The sequence below is a fragment of the Buceros rhinoceros genome, unplaced genomic scaffold (genome assembly GCF_000710305.1).
Source record: "Buceros rhinoceros silvestris isolate BGI_N320 unplaced genomic scaffold, ASM71030v1 scaffold2559, whole genome shotgun sequence".
Classification (NCBI taxonomy): Eukaryota; Metazoa; Chordata; class Aves; order Bucerotiformes; family Bucerotidae; genus Buceros; species Buceros rhinoceros.
In genome coordinates this window covers 14927-28649 of record NW_010429604.1, presented here as the reverse complement: position 1 = coordinate 28649, position 13723 = coordinate 14927, and the positions used below count along the sequence as shown (strand labels likewise).

The 13723-nt window shown below is 46.0% G+C and overlaps 2 protein-coding genes across 2 annotated transcripts in view; one reads left to right on the top strand and one right to left on the bottom strand.

Moving 5' to 3' along the window:
- The window catches only part of SPAG17 (sperm associated antigen 17), a gene marked incomplete at its 5' end in the record, with an annotated part of 83382 nt that extends 82645 nt beyond the window's left edge, over window positions 1-737 (top strand). The window contains one exon of the mRNA XM_010142680.1: window positions 601-737. Coding sequence (XP_010140982.1) covers window positions 601-737 — 137 coding nt within the window. The remainder of the gene's footprint in view (window positions 1-600) is intronic.
- Window positions 738-6021: 5284 nt separating this feature from the next.
- Window positions 6022-13723, bottom strand: part of WDR3 (WD repeat domain 3) — a gene marked incomplete at its 5' end in the record, with an annotated part of 21745 nt that continues 14043 nt past the window's right edge. Inside the window, 8 exons of the mRNA XM_010142679.1 lie at window positions 6022-6177; window positions 6789-6882; window positions 7682-7810; window positions 8305-8348; window positions 10308-10355; window positions 10890-10982; window positions 11801-11866; window positions 12534-12584. Coding sequence (XP_010140981.1) covers window positions 6022-6177; window positions 6789-6882; window positions 7682-7810; window positions 8305-8348; window positions 10308-10355; window positions 10890-10982; window positions 11801-11866; window positions 12534-12584 — 681 coding nt within the window. The remainder of the gene's footprint in view (window positions 6178-6788; window positions 6883-7681; window positions 7811-8304; window positions 8349-10307; window positions 10356-10889; window positions 10983-11800; window positions 11867-12533; window positions 12585-13723) is intronic.

Here is a 13723-nt window from a genome sequence, read left to right as displayed (position 1 = left end):
CTTTCCCTTGTGCTCCAGAAAATATAACATTTTTTTAAGCTAAAATTACAGGCTTTTTTTAAGGACAAGTTCAGAAAAAAGGGTGAAGTTCTGTTTGACTTCAGATTTCCACTTTCCAAGAAGAGGTCTTACTGGCAACCTATAAAAGGCAAGGTGCATCAAAACAGATCAGAGACTCCATTCCTGGTAGGAGTGGAGAACTGCAGGGTCGTCCGTGACTGCCCGGAGTACTAACAGCAGCTCCATTGAGGCTGTATACGCTCCAAAGGTGACATTGAAGCTCCCCAAATTTACATCACAGTGACCCAGAAGAGTCTTTCATGCCTATTACTGTGGATCTGAGCCAGACAGGACTGGTGGCACAGCCGCAAAACCAGCTCCTGCTCTGTTCTCAGTCCTCAGACACACAGTGGCAGACCAGCCTCCAAAATATGTGCCCTTCCCCAGTATTTCACCTGATCTTTTGTTTGAGGTGAGTGTAGTAGTCCAGGTGCAGGTTGTTTCACAGCCTTATTTCCAGATTTCATTCCAGCCTCCACATACATTATTTTAGTTGCATAAATGTACAGAATTGGTTAGATCCTTAACACGATATTCCACCTGTGTTAACCAAGGACATTTATGAATGCCGCCCACAAGGATACCCCCAGGGTGGAATGGCAGCAACAGTCCGGGAGGTTCCTACAAGCCCCAAGCCACGGTTCTGGATTACATTACCCCGAAAGCTTTCTAGTTAATATAAGTACTGGATGCAGTGATAACAGACATAAATTAAAGTACGGTTGTTTCACCTCCTCTTGGCTTCTAATCCACCTCATCAAACCTCATGCAACTGACAGCAAAGCTGTCACTTTCACATCACACAGGCATGATGAGACAAGAAAAAGCACTGGATGACATTAACCAAAGAACTCACTAGAAGAGCTTTACAGTTTACTACAACTGCTCAGCTTAGTGCAGACACTCAGAGCAGAGCCTCCCCAGTCCTATCCCAAATCCTTCAGTGACTGTCTCTACATTAAACAGGTCGTTGAGTCTTGTGGCAGCAGGAGGCTGGATTTATTGCAGTTAAGCCTCTCTTTAACACTCTTCACTTTCTAAAATCAAGTATTACTGGTGACCCTTTGACACGAATAGGCGCAAGTCTAATAAGGGACAGGAGTCTTACAGATAGACAGGGCAACCTGAACATGACAAGTCCAAGCACACACAACCCCCTGCACACAGTTTCACACAGCCCATTTCTGTAACCATAGAGAATCAGACTATGTGAGGAACAGATAAGTCTACCCTGCCAACAAGAAAGTCTTACTGGGAATTTCTCCTCAAACCAGCAGCCAAGATATTTAATATTAGGCTGGTGTTTCATCTCGCCTGTATCAACTAAGGCGCTTTACGATACAATTGATGGTGACAGTTAATAAACCCTATGGATGTTTCTTCTGTCCTGAGCTCAAAAGTCCCCATTTGCCTGATACATGTAACACTGACATCATCTTTTTCTTTCAACTTTTACATCTGTAAGTCTGCCATGTTATCTGACAAGTCAGTAAAGAAATCCCAGCTGTATCATTTCCTTTCCTCTGGAGAAAAAAGAAAAGCATCAGTCAGTTCGCAATAAAAACTCTGCAGAGACATGCACCTCTGACTGCTGCATCTGCTCTAGGACTGCCCAGAGTACACTAAACATAGCTTTTTTTTTTCCTGTTAATTATCATCTTCTTACCTTTGTGGAATTTTACACCCAGAGGAACATGCAATTATAGTCTAGAAGAACAGCAAATCGAATGCCTCCCAGCTTAGGGGCTTACAGCTTGGAGCTCATCAGTGAAGGCAATTTAGACAAACATCTCTCACTTCAGGTTGAAATGGACGGTAAGTACTCACTGAGCTGTTTACATTTCAGTGAGAAATTCTGATCAGTGTCATGTCCCATTAAAAGCTCCAAGTGGAGAGAAATTAACTGCATGGTATTCTCCCACATGGCTAATCCAGCTAACCATAGCTGCCACACCTCCTAGTAGAGATCAACAAGCAAAAATCACTGATGAAGTATCACCTGGGCAAACTTAGTCATATTTCATTTATATTTTCTTGGTTATTTCTCATTTGTATTTAAAACATTTCACAAAGATTCTCTTAATATACTCAAACACCCCATAGGAAGCTGCCCATGAAAGCCTTCAGTATTCCTAAGTAGACTCACCATCATCCTGAACTCACGGTTGTGATTTTTATGCCACAATGCGTGAAACAAAAGCAAACTCTTAATCTGTTTGAAGCCCTTTCTCATGTTGTTCCCTTCCAACAGCAAGAGTAGAGGCCAATTCTACTAAAGCCAGTCCACAGCAATATCACAGTGCAATATCACACACTTGCAAAGGGTATGGATGTAATTTCTGGGTTTGCTTCAACAACTGTACAAAGGTAGAGCTGGGCTTCGGGGTGGTGGTTTTTTTTTTTCCTTTCATGTTAATTATCTCTCTCACTACAGATCAGAGCCCTAGAAGAATAAAAGATTGGCAATACTGAAATACCCAAACTTTAGCCCAACGTTATGGAAACATCCCAATGTAGCTTTTTTCACTTGTTTAATCAGATTAATGATGTGAATAAATACTTGGTCTGTCCCCTCTTAATGGGAAGGATGGTCCAAAAGTTGCACACCCTTCTGACATGGATGTCTGAAACACAAACAGTGGAAAGATTACTGTATTTCAACCCCAGCGTTTGATACTCTGCACTCCAGAAGAGTGCTGAATGGTTCCCAGTAGGTTTATTTTGGTTTTTAAAGGTGTTAGGTTTCTATAACCCATGTTGAAATCTTAAGTACTGAGCTTGCAGCAGGTTTCACTGAAGTCAGCCGTGATTCTTTAAGAAAGGGCTGCTGATCTGCTCTGGTCTTCTAATTCACAAGTTTCTGTTTGCTTTCACACTCGGAGGGTTAACTTCCCCTCTGTTCACCTGCCTTTGATCAGCTGCAGACACCAGACAGGGATTATGAGTACACAGAGTTACACTTAGCAGAGGGATTGACAGAGAGGGATTCTTCTTATGTCCTCATCATCTTCAAATGCTCACATGCACATCTCTCCACAGCGGAACACTGAGACACTTAGAGACGGCCTTTTTTTCCCCTGCTTTGTTCCTACTTAGGCGGTAGTGACTAAAAGACACATCTCGGCCTCTTTGTGAGACACCGTATTTATTTGTGTATCCAAGAGCAGTTCTGCTTTCCTTTTATGAATTAATTTCCAACAAGGTGCTTTCCTGTGCTTTATCCTTTTTCCAGCATGTGACTTTCTAAAGAGATGGGGAATTTTCCTTGACACATGCAGATAACTTGTTCTCTCACCATTTTACAGTGACTGAGAATCCCGTAACTGGAGATGATTAAATAATAGCTTTCACCGGTGTGAAACAGGAACGCCAGTTTTGGACCCTCCCATCCACACCATTAAGTGAGACACATATTCTAATGATGCACATTTTAAATTGGCCCTGTATTTGCAAGTGCTTTCCTGCACAGGTTTGCAAATCCAGCACATTTCACCTAAGAAAGGTCAAGATGAGGTACCCAAAGATAGCAGAATTCTGAGCTACCTCAGTAGCTGTTCAAGCATTTCAGTGGTGTTTTCCACTACCCCACCGGAGATGATTCTTTGTCCGTCAACTCTGAATCACCAACGCTGAAAGCCAGCTCAGGAAGATGCCAAAACAGACACCCAGCTGTGGACGTTGCTTAAGCCCTACCCACAGATGAGAAAACACCGCGAGCAGCAGTGTCAAGCTTGATTCAGGATTCTCTAACGCTAATGATTTTGCTACTGACTCTGCTGGTTTCCGCCCTGATGCTTTCGGTTTTCTGCAGACATAGCCAAAAGCCCTTCATCAGTCCCCTTGGAAGCGCATTCTGCACACAGAGGCAGGCTGCTCTTGCCAGTAGAGACTGGTCACAAGCAATACGAATCAGAGAACCAGAAGGAAAGCCCATGTCAGCACCTATGGAAACAGGACAACCACTTTCAACCACCACAAAGACCTTTTGTCTTCCGAAGATTTTTGTCTTCCCAAATCCCAATGACAGTCAACAGAGAGAAAGGGGAAAGAATTCCACTTGTATCAAAGGAGACACCTGTCATCACCACGAGAAGATGACTCTGCATCCCAAGTCATTCTAGTATACCACCATCTACATCTTTGCCATCAGTCGCCAAGTTCACGTGCACCTGTGGCCATGTTTCTTCTCCCAGGCCTTCCAGGGGATCCTCAAACAGCAGGTGGTTATGTAAGTTTTGTAACATTTATCTCCCTGGCATCAAGGTAAACAAGAGCACCTCGCTCAGAGGCACAGAGTCAGCCTTCCCCTTTCGGTACCTGGTTTTGGTGTCTCTCTCTTTACTCATCGCTGCTGAAGGTGCACTGTGGTGTCACGAACCTCCCCTTCATTTGTAACACTTTTCTTTCTTTTTTTTCCCAGTGGGCAAGCCCATTTCAGCAGCTGCTGACATGGATACAAGATGTCAGCTGTTACCAACACAATCCATCATCCTGCAGTGCCTCCTCTCCTTCCCACTGCAGTAATTGCTCTTATGAGGGTCTCCTTCAGGAGAAGTAAAGGCATAGAATGATAGAATAGAACAGAAGAGCATAGGACAGGATGGAGATAGATACGTTTGAGTGGAGCTGTTTGCTCACAAGTCTCACCCATATCTGGACACATACAAAACTACAGAGGCACCTGGAAACCACTAGCAGATCTGTATGAAGGCTGCTATTTCCATAAAGAGTCTGAGACCCATCTCCTGGAACTGGGACACAAGTGCTGCTGTAAATTACCCAGACTCTAAAGAAGCAAGTGAACCAGCAGCCCCCCAACAAAGTTACTTACTGACAGCAGTTATTCTCTGTGAGGTGTGGTTCTTATACTTGAGGTGCTGCCAAAAGATTGGCAAACTAAACTGTTCACCTTGTGCATAACCGCTAGTCATAGAGAACCGAAGTCAAAGAGAATAGTCAGTAACAACTGGGATGCAATTAAAAATCCATATGAAGCTCAAGTTAGAAAGAAGTCCAGCTTTGAGTACCTGAGTCAGATCTGTAAGTCCAACAGTCAGCAAAGTACCCGGAAGCCCCTACCACATCCAGCAAACCTGTCATTACTGGTAAAAAAAGACAGCACGTACCACAAACCAGTAACTTACTAAGGGCAGCAGAGATCTGCTCACATTATCCTGCCCCACTGCCCTGCTGTGAAAATAAATCATTTTATCTGATAGAGGACCAATACAATATTGCTACAATTCAGTGCAATTTCTAAAAACTGGAGCAAGTACAGTGCAAACAAGTCACAATTCTCATGCTTGGTCTGCCAGCCCTACAGAACAGCACCATCCTGGATGGCAGCCCTTTCATTTGCTCCCAAAGATTTCATTCTCTGTGAAAAAAATCCTCTGAGAACTGACACACGGGGAGAAGCAGCTGAGGCTCTACTGAAGAACTATCAGGACAAAACTCCGTGAACAAAGTTGTCTCATAAAGCATATATAAATATGTCTTTAATGCAGTGCAGCCATGTTTTTCTCTGTCCCTCTAAAAAGCATACCAGAACAGTGAAAAGTATTGTCAGCTGTTTTCCCCAGAGAGGGCATGGTCTCAGCAGCAGTCCACGTGCTGGACCCACTCCATTGAGTCAGCGCTGCCAGAGCAAGCGGATCTCTTCCGCAGGAGAAACCGAGTCCATTTCTAACAGGCATTCCGCTGAAGGAAAGCATGTACCTTTGACAGCCACCTCAGAAATAGTTCAAATGCATACATTTTCAGCAGACTACAGAGAGTTCGTCTCAGAGACAACCATTCTGAGTTGGAGTTTATATGCTAGGTTATACCACATGGGGAGGTGACAGACTTGGTCCCAGTCAGCGGACATCAGTACAGATGTTCAGCCACAACAACACTTCCATGGCCAGCACCGAGGTTACACGAACACATCCGGGTGCTCTGGGTCATGGGCAGCAAATGCTAGAGCACTGCAAGAATCATCTTCTCTTTCTTCTTCCTCTTCCTCTTCTTCTCCTCAAAACGGTCAGTAGCATCAGCAAAAAATGTCACCTCATCCTTGGCCTCAATCTCCCTCTTCAGGTACTGGAGCCCTGCCATGTTGAATCCCAGCACATCCTGTAGAGACAGACCAGCACCATTACCAGACAGGTGCATCTCAAGCTTGTTAGGGGGCAGAAGGTCCTGCACTGGCTTCCCTCTACTAAGAAATGATCAAAGCAAGACAATCCACAGATTTAAATAAAGCAACATTATTTAAATGTAAACTTCATCTAAGTAGGAGAACATTCAGTCCTGCACTTGTTCCCCACAGTTCTCTCTTGAGAGGAGCTATAATCCACTGTATTTTCTGAAAGACAAGTTGACAGCAGGCACCCGAAGTTGCCTCTGAGAAGACACCAGCACAGTATGCGCTATGTGAGAGACTATTAGCCCGCTGAAAAGCCCAAACAAGTAGTGAGTTTATCTACCGCCTACATGTTCAGAAACTAGTGAGCCCAAATACACAGATCGAAGAAAAGAGTAAATGAGGAAGGGAGCATAAGCACAGGGTAATCACTGAGTATTCTCACAGCAAGAAGAACACAAGGAAAAGGCAACCTATTTGCGCAGGAGGGTGGTGAAATGAGCTCAGACCCCCAACTAACCTTCCCACTGGACACCACAGACAGCAAATGCTCCCAGACACTAGCCCATTCTGGAAAAGGGGAGGAGGGTGCGACACTCACCCGGGCCTCACTGACTCTCGAGATGGTGGTTTTCTTCAGATCTTCTATCACTGTCACCAGCATGTGATTGCTTGTGATCTGCCCAAAATGTATCCTGGGAACAAAGCAGGCAGTGATGTATTGCAGCACTGTTCTTTGGAAACACCAGGAAGGCCCTCTCCTGAGCCTCTCTATGTTCTGGACACAGGATTTTTCTTAAACCAGGCTGCTCCAGAGCAGCCTTATGTAACAGGCATGGGCAGATTTATCTGGAAAAAGCTATTTTCAGAAGCTTCTCCTTTATGTTGAAGATTCAAGGCCTCTCTGAGGCTCTCTCAGAGGACATGGCCTCTACAGTGACTCTGTGTCAGTGAACAGTGCCATTTCAGCCCTGTTGCAGGATCTTTCATACCAATGAGCCTTGCAAGACTGGAACCAGCAACCCCATCTGGACATGCCAACACTCTTCATCTGACCCATCTATTCCCACACACCATTTGCTGCAGGCTGCAGTGATTCTTGGTCTCCTGCAGAGACCACATCTTTATTCCCAAGGATGCTTTCCAAGAGCTTCAGTCCCAGAGACATACGAAAAAGCCCAAATTTTCCCCACGCTTTTATGCTACATGTGTTTGCAGCAAGCAACATCATCTTTGCAGCTCCAGGAAAGAGGGTATATTCCCAAACTCCGTGCTGTCCCAAAGCCCTGACGCAGCATAGGAGCAAGCAGTACCTCTCTGTTCACGTAACTGGCTCAAAGCGAGCTCATGACATACACCAGCATGAGGCGCCCAGAGGAACCAGCAGACCCACTACTGACCAGAGCCCCGTTAGGGCTTCCTCGAGTCCAGTTTCTGGACAGCAATAGCACCTGAAGTAAGACTAGCAGATGTCTGGGCAGATGACAGACTTACTTGAGCAGGAACAGGAGTGCTCGGCACAGGAGTTCAACTTCTGAACCCAGGTGAATATATTCATTGAAGAGTCTGAGCAGGTCAGGGACATAGGAGAACGGCAGCACCAGCAGAGACTCTTCCAGCTCACTGAGGAGAAAACAAAGGGACACAAGAATTAGTCTTAGCCCCTGCACTGCTACAGATGAGCAGGAAACAATTCCGTATAGGTAAGAGTCTTGTACTGAAGCTGCACTAAGCATTCGTCACTGCTGGTCTGTGACTGTCCACAAAACACGGTGCATATTTACAGACTACTGCCCAGGCCAGCAGACATCTTCTGGCACAGGTAGCAGGCACACAATCTTCCCTCCTCAGCATTCCCATACTGCTCTTCAGACACATGTGCATCTCTAGGCAGATAAGCCACATACAGAAGCTTCCCCATGGAAGGAACAATTTCCATTTCCCAATTCAATGCGTGCCTCCAAAAGAGGCTGCCAGGGACAGTAACTCCAGGCAGGCTCTTTAGCACTGACCAAACCCAGCGTAAGAAATCATTCCAGGACCCCAGTCAGTCCTGGGCCCAGAAATCCAACACTTCATCACTAATCTGTTCAGCAAAATAAAGCTCTTGGACTCACCTCGACTTGACCTTCTTGAAAACTTCTAGCACGTACGCAGAAGGCTGTAATAGAGGAAAGACACCAGCTCTGCATATCAAGAAACATTCCAGAACAAAACACATGCCTTAAGTTCCATTTCATCTAGTTAAAAACATGTCATCACAGCTTGTGAGATGGACAGGTCAAGCTGAATATAACAAGGAGGAAAGCTCTTCAGATTCAATCGGCTGCCAGTCTGGGAAGTTCTCCCTCCCCAAAACATAGACCCAGTCTTCTCAGGACACTCTAAACTGGTGAAGAATATTGTGAAAATTCTAATTTATATTAAACAAGTTAAATCATCTCATACTCAGTTCAATTAATCTTTGCACAAACAGGATAAAAAAAAACCTGGTAAAACAAACAGATTATACGTACAAAGCCACACATAAACTCATTTCCCAAAGACTTAATTCCTGTTACTCCTGTTTATCTGCTGAAAGCACGTGGCAGATGTAGAGCAGACATGGGAATTGCCAAAATGCCTATCTACTAAGTCACAGGATTTCATTCACTTCCATTCAGTCTATTCAACTTTTAATTAAATAGATCTATAATCTTGAAGTAAGTGACATAAGGGCTCTTGTAAGGTGATTACAGGTGGTTAGAAGGAAGACAAAAGGCTGTTTCATCTGATATTTACATACTCTTAAGAACAGGGGAGAATGAAACAACAAGGATCTTCCAGTGGGTAATTAAAAACGCAATCTAGGAGTATACAACTAGAATAAACCAGCAAAACTCCTCAGAGTAGTGGATTTTTATTTATCAATGAAATCCATCACCATGAGTGTGTATTTTGTATAGCCAAAATTCTCAAAGTTTAGTGAAAACTGCTGTGTAGTAGTATGACATGAGTGGGTAAAGGCTCAAGCTCTAGCCTGCAATACCTGGACACCTAACTACCACACAGGATTTTCTCAGTGTAAATTCCTTAGGAATGGAAACAGAATCGGCAGCTGCTGTACCAATGCCACAGAAGTAAACCTGGGCACCTACAGCACAGCCCTGCCTTCCTTAGAGCTGCCCTAACGTGGTTACAGCTGCACAGGCAGCGATTTTGGGTCAGGAAGCCTTCGTGTGCTTCCAGCTCCTGCTTCTCGCGTCAAGGCAACACAGTAGGTGTACTGGGATAAGCGTTCCACAAGCAGAATCTCTCCCAAAAAGATGGTAAGTGGCTGTCAGCACATGCAGTATTTTTGTTCGCGGTCTGACATACTGAATGCTCATTGTGGTCAGTTCTCCACCTAACAGGTCACGTCATAACTTGCAGCTACGTTTTTACCCAGCGGCCTAGCACCGGCACCAACACCTTCTTTCCAGCCTTTGGAAACAGGTTCAAATTCCCTTCTCTGTACAGCGCGATTCAATTAAATATCACCCACCTCCAAAGAAATTGCTACTAAGCCCTAAGATTTCATTCACACCTATTCAACTTGCAATTAAACATGCCTATCTATACTCACCGAGGAAGGAACGGAACGGCTCTGGCTAAGTGCTTACTGATGTCGCGCAGTGACACGGGCTCTCAAGGGCACGTTCCCGTGGATAGTCACGTATTTCATACAGGATGGCATAGCTCCTCTGGAATACGCTATAGCACAGCAACTGCGCCCTCCTGGCAGCAGGAGGGTGTGCCCTTAGGCAGAGGAAAGGTTTGTACTAGCTTTCCCCTATCTTGGAGAATACTGTAAACCACTGGGTCACGATAAGGCACGTGGTAAGATCATGGCTACCATTAAGGTTATGTTTAACTCTGATGGGATTACACTTTGGTAACACACATGCAAGATATACATACATAAAAAAAACCCAAACCCAAACTGTATTCACTTTGCACAAGCACAAGTGCTGAGTTTCAAGCTGAGCCAACTGGTCCCCGTTCCCCAGAGCAACCCAGTGTTCCGGCTCAGAGAGCAGATCAACCAGCCCCACTCCAGCTGAGCATGGCCCACAGCCTGTGGCCGGGGCATTCCACTTACCGTAATATTTCCATAGGCACGGAGGATGGGATTGACAGGAAAGGGAACCTGCAGACACAGAATGGGTTAGAATGAGGCAGTGTGTGCGTACGAATATGCATTTTCAGAGAAAACTTTAACCCATAGTAGAAGAACAAGTGTCTTCCTGCAATTCCCGCACTTCTACCCTTGCCAGGACATCACTGAAGGCCTCATTTGCAGCCAGTCTCATTCTCAGACATATATGACTAGCTCAAACGTGTGAATTTTTTTCCATGTCTTAACTGTCACTTTTCCCACTTATATCACAGCCTCTTCTTTAGCAGGGAGCATTGAGATGAAGGCAAAGAATAGGCTTCAGGATGAATCTGCAGCAGCATGCTCTCCCAGGGACAAAACGTAAATCCTACTGAGACTTCAAACATAAATATCGTTGGAAAGGACACACCACCAACGCGCAGTGCCGTTTTGTTTTCCAAAAAACTTCAGGAAATCTCTGCTATTTCCACCTGTCATGATTTTATGTGCACGCTGAGACTTTCCACCTGAACTGGCAGGATACACGCACACATCTTGGGATTGGCACATTCCTCAGTCTTTTACCTCTTTTCCTGCAGCTTTGCATATGGCCTTGTGTTCCTTTAGTTTTGCTGTCTCTTCTCTATACAGCTCGATAGCTTCCATGATCTGCTCTGCCTGTGCAGCACAAGAATAGCACGTGAGAGACACCGTTCAAGTCAAAGCAAAACTCAAAGTCCAACTGGAAGCAGGAGGGCTGACATGGAACATCACGGACATCTAGCTCAGAAAGACAACCTCTACTCTGGACTACACCACTACTAGCACATCCTGAAGCGTGTCCCGAAGATGTCAAGCCCCATCCATACTTCCCCCACCGCCCCAGGTGCTCTCTGCTGCAGCTTCGATTGTTACTGAACTCCAGCCCCAGCAAGCAGTACCCCTTTGAGACACAAGCCAGGGACGGACCATTTTGACTATTCAGATTAAGGATTGCCTCTGTATTTCCAAGAGCACCAGACTGTTGAAACCTGCAGCCATGAAATTATCGACGCCCACACGTCCCTAGTACACCTCCCACCTCAGCCACTGAAGTACATTTCCACCTTCCACAGGTGCCCACGGGACTGACGAGCATTTCAGGGACAGGCCTAGAGAACATCCCAGCTCCCTTGTGCCCCTTTGGGCTGCAAACCTCAAAGGGCAAGAGCACCACCATCTGTCCCACATGTGCCAGGCAGAGAAAGCTGCAGCTACAGGAACCTCACACCTCATTCTCTGGAGGAAGGTTTAATTCCTGGTGTGTGACCCCAGAGTCAGACCCCTCCCTGTTGCCCATGGAGCAGGACGGACTGCTCTTGCAGACAGAGGTAATCTGTCCTTATGTGACAGCATAGGTTACTCCTCTTCAAACTGATGCTCCAACCTTGCGACAGCCCCACTCCTTTAGAAGCTGGTAAGGTACGAAGCAATGCCGGTGGTCCACGCAATCTTACCGCTTTGATGGTTTCAATAGTCTTCTTTCCTGCCAGCCCTGTCTCTCCTTGCGTCTCTCCAGCCACCTACAAAATACAGAGTTTGCAGATCTCTCCTTCCACAGTCGAGCCCTGATACCTGTAGGCATCCCCTGCATCCCACCACAGTCCATACTAAGAAAAACATCAGCCCCATTCCCTAAACTGGTTGTTTATCTGTGGAAATACAGGATTTCCAAGCGCACAGGAACAGAGGCACTGTGCTAGCGCTGAGTCCTGCGAGGCAGTTAAACACAGCTCTCGTTCTGCCAACAGAGGCTGAGTGATCCCGCCAGTGTCAAAATGATCAGCAACACAACCCAAGCATGTGAGCAAGAGAGATCAGGCTTCCCCACCCTCCCTGCACTACATGGATGTGGAAGCAGCTGTTAGAAGGCAGCCCGGCCTTGGTACAGAGCTGATGTCAACTTGAACTGGGGACGTGTGAAGAGCAACAGCACACCAAGGTTTCAGCATCAATCTGCAGCAGTTTGGCCAGCACCATACCCTCTCCTGAAGGTGTCCATAGGAAGTACCAGCATCAACTGCATCATGGCGCAACCACAGCTTCAGCAGCACCTTCCCCCAGCCACACACCTCATCAAAGCAAGAAAATTACCGGTCCTCTCTGACACCTGTTCTATGCTTCCTACAGAGACAGTTATTCCACGCTTTGTACCGTCCGACTGACACGCACTCAAATGGTGCAACTCACCACAGGCTGGTCTTCCTTCGCCACGCTCTCTTCATATTCAGCTTCTCGTTGCTACAGTGGATGACAACATAACATATTAACACAGGTGAGCAGGCAGCAAGTAAGGGTACAAGTCCCTTCCAGACTGCTTGAGCAATGGAGCCTGCAGCTTCATGCAGCCCATTGCAAAACTAGGACAAATGAGCAGAGATCAACAGTGCCAGTGCCAAACACTCATTTGTCTCTGGTCCCAACTCCACAGAGAACTCTGGAATCTTCCAGACCGAAAGAAATCAAGGTCTTCGCTCTGGATGCAGGGACAGCCCTCAGACAGCTCACCAAGTTGAGACAGAGACAACAATAATTCATCACCAGCTGGCACACAGCATGGAAGAAACAAGCCTATAAAAGCCCCAGGGTTGTCCTAGCCTGCAAGAGCCTCCTGCCTGGCATCTCTTACATGAATAGGGCCCCATCAGTGTGTAATTCACCACAGACATATTCATGTCCATCTTTTTACTCAAACGTGACCCAAATGACACTCTTCTGGCACCTAGAAAAGGAGCTGTCTCTGTATGTCCTTTTACCACCATTGTTCCTAGCACACCAACTACTGGGCACCAAGATGCTGCCTAGGGTCACCTCAGCTGTTTGCGAACAGGCTGGGACAAAAAAAGAAAAACAAGAATTATTGCAGGTTTCTCATCCACTCCTGCTTCTGCACATGTTTCTGCATCCTTCCCCCACTGTGGTTTGAGAGCTGCTTTAAGAGAGACAGAGCCAGACTCCTCTGAGGGATACTGTGAAATGACAAGAGTTATAAATTGTTCCAAGGGAATCTCCAACTGAATGTGTGAAACAAATCAATCCACCAACCCCAGCAGTGGATCAGCACTGGAACATGTGCTCAGCCTGACTGGAAAATCTTCTTCCTTGGAGATGTTCACATATCAAGACAAGTTTCTGAGCAGTCTGATACAGCTTTAAGGTTATCCTGCAGGGAGCAAGGGGTTGGACTAGAGACGCCCAGAGTTTCTTTCCTATTGAATTCCTCCTGTGAGTCTATGATTCCTCATAACACATGCTCAAATGGAGTAGAGGGGCTTCTTCCAGCATCCCTGAGCTCCGGGGCCTGCTACTGAGATGGAATGGACCTCTCACAGTTGGAAAAGGGGAAACCAAGACAAACTGCATTTAACAGGAGCTACCTG